A 2,409-nucleotide genomic window follows, 5' to 3' on the forward strand; every position below is an offset into this window, starting at 1 on the left:
TGTTTGAAACTGAAATCAACAGTGACCTTCAGCAAAATGAGTAATACCCAGCAAGTCATACAGAGGAAATAAATTCAGAGACATGAAAGAGATGCATGTGAGCACAGACAAGACAACCAAGAAACTGCAAGCTTACGGATCTGCAGAAGGCAAGGAAAATAGTGCTGACTACTTCATCAGCATGACCGTCTTGCTTCAGAGAAGTTTACTGCAAGTTTGCATTACATTGGCATTATACATCAAAATCTCGCATCCGGTTTGTTTTTTCCAAGGAATCAAAGTGAACTACCACAACATGAACCTTCTGTGCAAAATGGGTGGCTATTTTTCTCAGCAATGTCTCAGGGAAATAACCGATTTCAGATTCTCGATGGAGATTACCAAGCTCACACACAAGAATGTCAGAATGATCATCTATGAGTTCCTCCAACAGGTCTTCCAACTCTTTAGCAAAAATCTTCCTGTTGGTGCTTGGAATGCAAGCAAGATTGAGAAATTCCAAAATGGAATTCATCAACAAATTGAAGAATTGGAGATATGTTTGTCAGAAGAGCTATCAAAACCAAGAAACAGCTTTCAAACATGGATCCTAAAAAGCAGTACAATCAGTGTGAAAAAGTACTTCCAAAGAATCACCAATTTCCTAAAAGATAAGCAATACAGCCACTGTTCCTGGGAAGCAGTCCGAATGGAACTGAGAACACGCTTTATAAATTTTGACAGTCTTATGAAAAAACATACGTCATAAAAAGGTAACATCTTCTATTTTTGGATTCTGATAATTTTCCCCTTTTTGATAGGTTTTTAATTTCCACATTTTAATCATTTTCAAATAGATAATTGGGGCTTGTTTTCAAAAAGCATTCAGTACTCTAAGTTAGACATGTAGAGTACTCAAGTCAAGGGGCATTTGTTATCACCGCTTCCATAGAAGATAAGCTCTTTAAAAAACAAGTAGATATTGCTCCTATGTATTCCCTCTTTGCACTATAAAAACATTTTGTGGTCTTTCCACAGAATATGCCAATTGTTTTACGACCTGAAACTCTTGCATTTGGACACTGCATAGATTTTACTTTTGCATTACGCCACTAATGCAGAACAAGGTACAAAATGCATACATGCATAAGGAATACAGACCTTCCTGGAGCCCTGTATGCTACAAAGATCTTAGTGTACAAAACAGATGAGAATTTAACATGACTTGGACCTCTTTAAACTCAAAAATAATGATGGGTAGACCTTCTGAGCTAGAAAAGTCAACTCCCAGCTCTGATCCTGTCCTGGTTTCGGCTGGGATAGAGTTAGTTTTCTTCCTAGTAGCTAGTATAGCGCTGTGTTTTGGATTTAGTATGAGAATAATGTTGATAACGCACTGATGTTTTAGTTGTTCCTCAGTAGATGTAGTGCCACTTCAATGTCTACCTTATCAAGCACTCTATTACCATGTCAGTGGGTACTTCCATACAAGAACAAAGGAAAAAAAAGACACTAAAATGAGAAAGTAAAAATGGTATTCTAAGACTTTTAGAATTAGTACAGAGATTCAAAGTCACTTGTAATTTCTTTTAAGTAAAAATTTGACTACATTTCAAGATGCTCTAACTGGACAGTTTCTTGACTATTTTCCTGGGTAAAAGAAGAAAAAGTGGAAGTCTGTATTTTTCAGGGAAGTGCTATCTGAAATGTTGACTGTTAGCATTTGTACCACATTGTACTGGTCAATGAAAGGTTGGATCACTTTGAAATATAGACAGTTGTGAGACGGAAAAGACAAATTGTAGTTGTCCCAAGATTTAGAGCTGGAGTAAGGAATGCATGACCAAAGGGTGAGAAATAAAATGGAACTTCATTTCTTACAGCCCTCAGCCACACTTCTTTGCTTTCAGCACACTGAGAGTACTACCCAGTCAAGGGCTGGTGTCAAGCCCCCTCAAGCTGTTTTGAATGCCTGTTCAGCACTCCCTCCAGTCTCTGATTTAGAGACTGCACTCATCTATCTGTTAGCATTTGCTTTAAAACTTCAGAGCTGCATAATTATGATAGATATATTTTCATTTTTTGTACCCCCAAATGGTAATAAGTGTAAAATTACAAAAACAAAAATCCAAAACCAATGCTCATTACAGTGGGGAAAGACTTTTTTTTAAATCGGGAGAAGTCCTCTATTAGTAAGTACCTGGATATACTGCACGTTACTAGCCACAGAATCTGCTACAGTCTTTCTGGATTAAAAACCTGCATCTTTTGATAGCATGAGGGTATGTTCAATCTTCACGCAAAAATAGAAAATCCTTTTTTCCTGATTGCATTGGTGTGCAAAAGTGGCAGGGATTTTAGATTAAATCCGAACACAGATTTCCTAGATCGAACAGATCTGGAAAGTCTTGACTGAAGAGCCCCCTGCTC

The 2,409-nt window shown here is 37.4% G+C and overlaps 1 protein-coding gene across 1 annotated transcript; it reads left to right on the plus strand.

Moving 5' to 3' along the window:
- Positions 1-370: 370 nt before the first annotated feature.
- On the plus strand, positions 371-748 carry LOC104076431 (interferon alpha-4-like). Its single transcript, XM_009577292.1, has one exon. It carries the CDS (start codon positions 371-373, stop codon positions 746-748), a length of 378 nt encoding a protein of 125 aa, XP_009575587.1.
- Positions 749-2,409: the final 1,661 nt, after the last annotated feature.

Source organism: Fulmarus glacialis, unplaced genomic scaffold, assembly GCF_000690835.1.
Source record: "Fulmarus glacialis isolate BGI_N327 unplaced genomic scaffold, ASM69083v1 scaffold49424, whole genome shotgun sequence".
Lineage (NCBI taxonomy): Eukaryota > Metazoa > Chordata > Aves > Procellariiformes > Procellariidae > Fulmarus > Fulmarus glacialis.

Coding starts and splice junctions, on each gene's coding strand:
- LOC104076431 (XM_009577292.1), top strand. CDS start 371: ATGGAGATTACCAAGCTCACACACAAGAATGTCAGAATGATCATCTAT.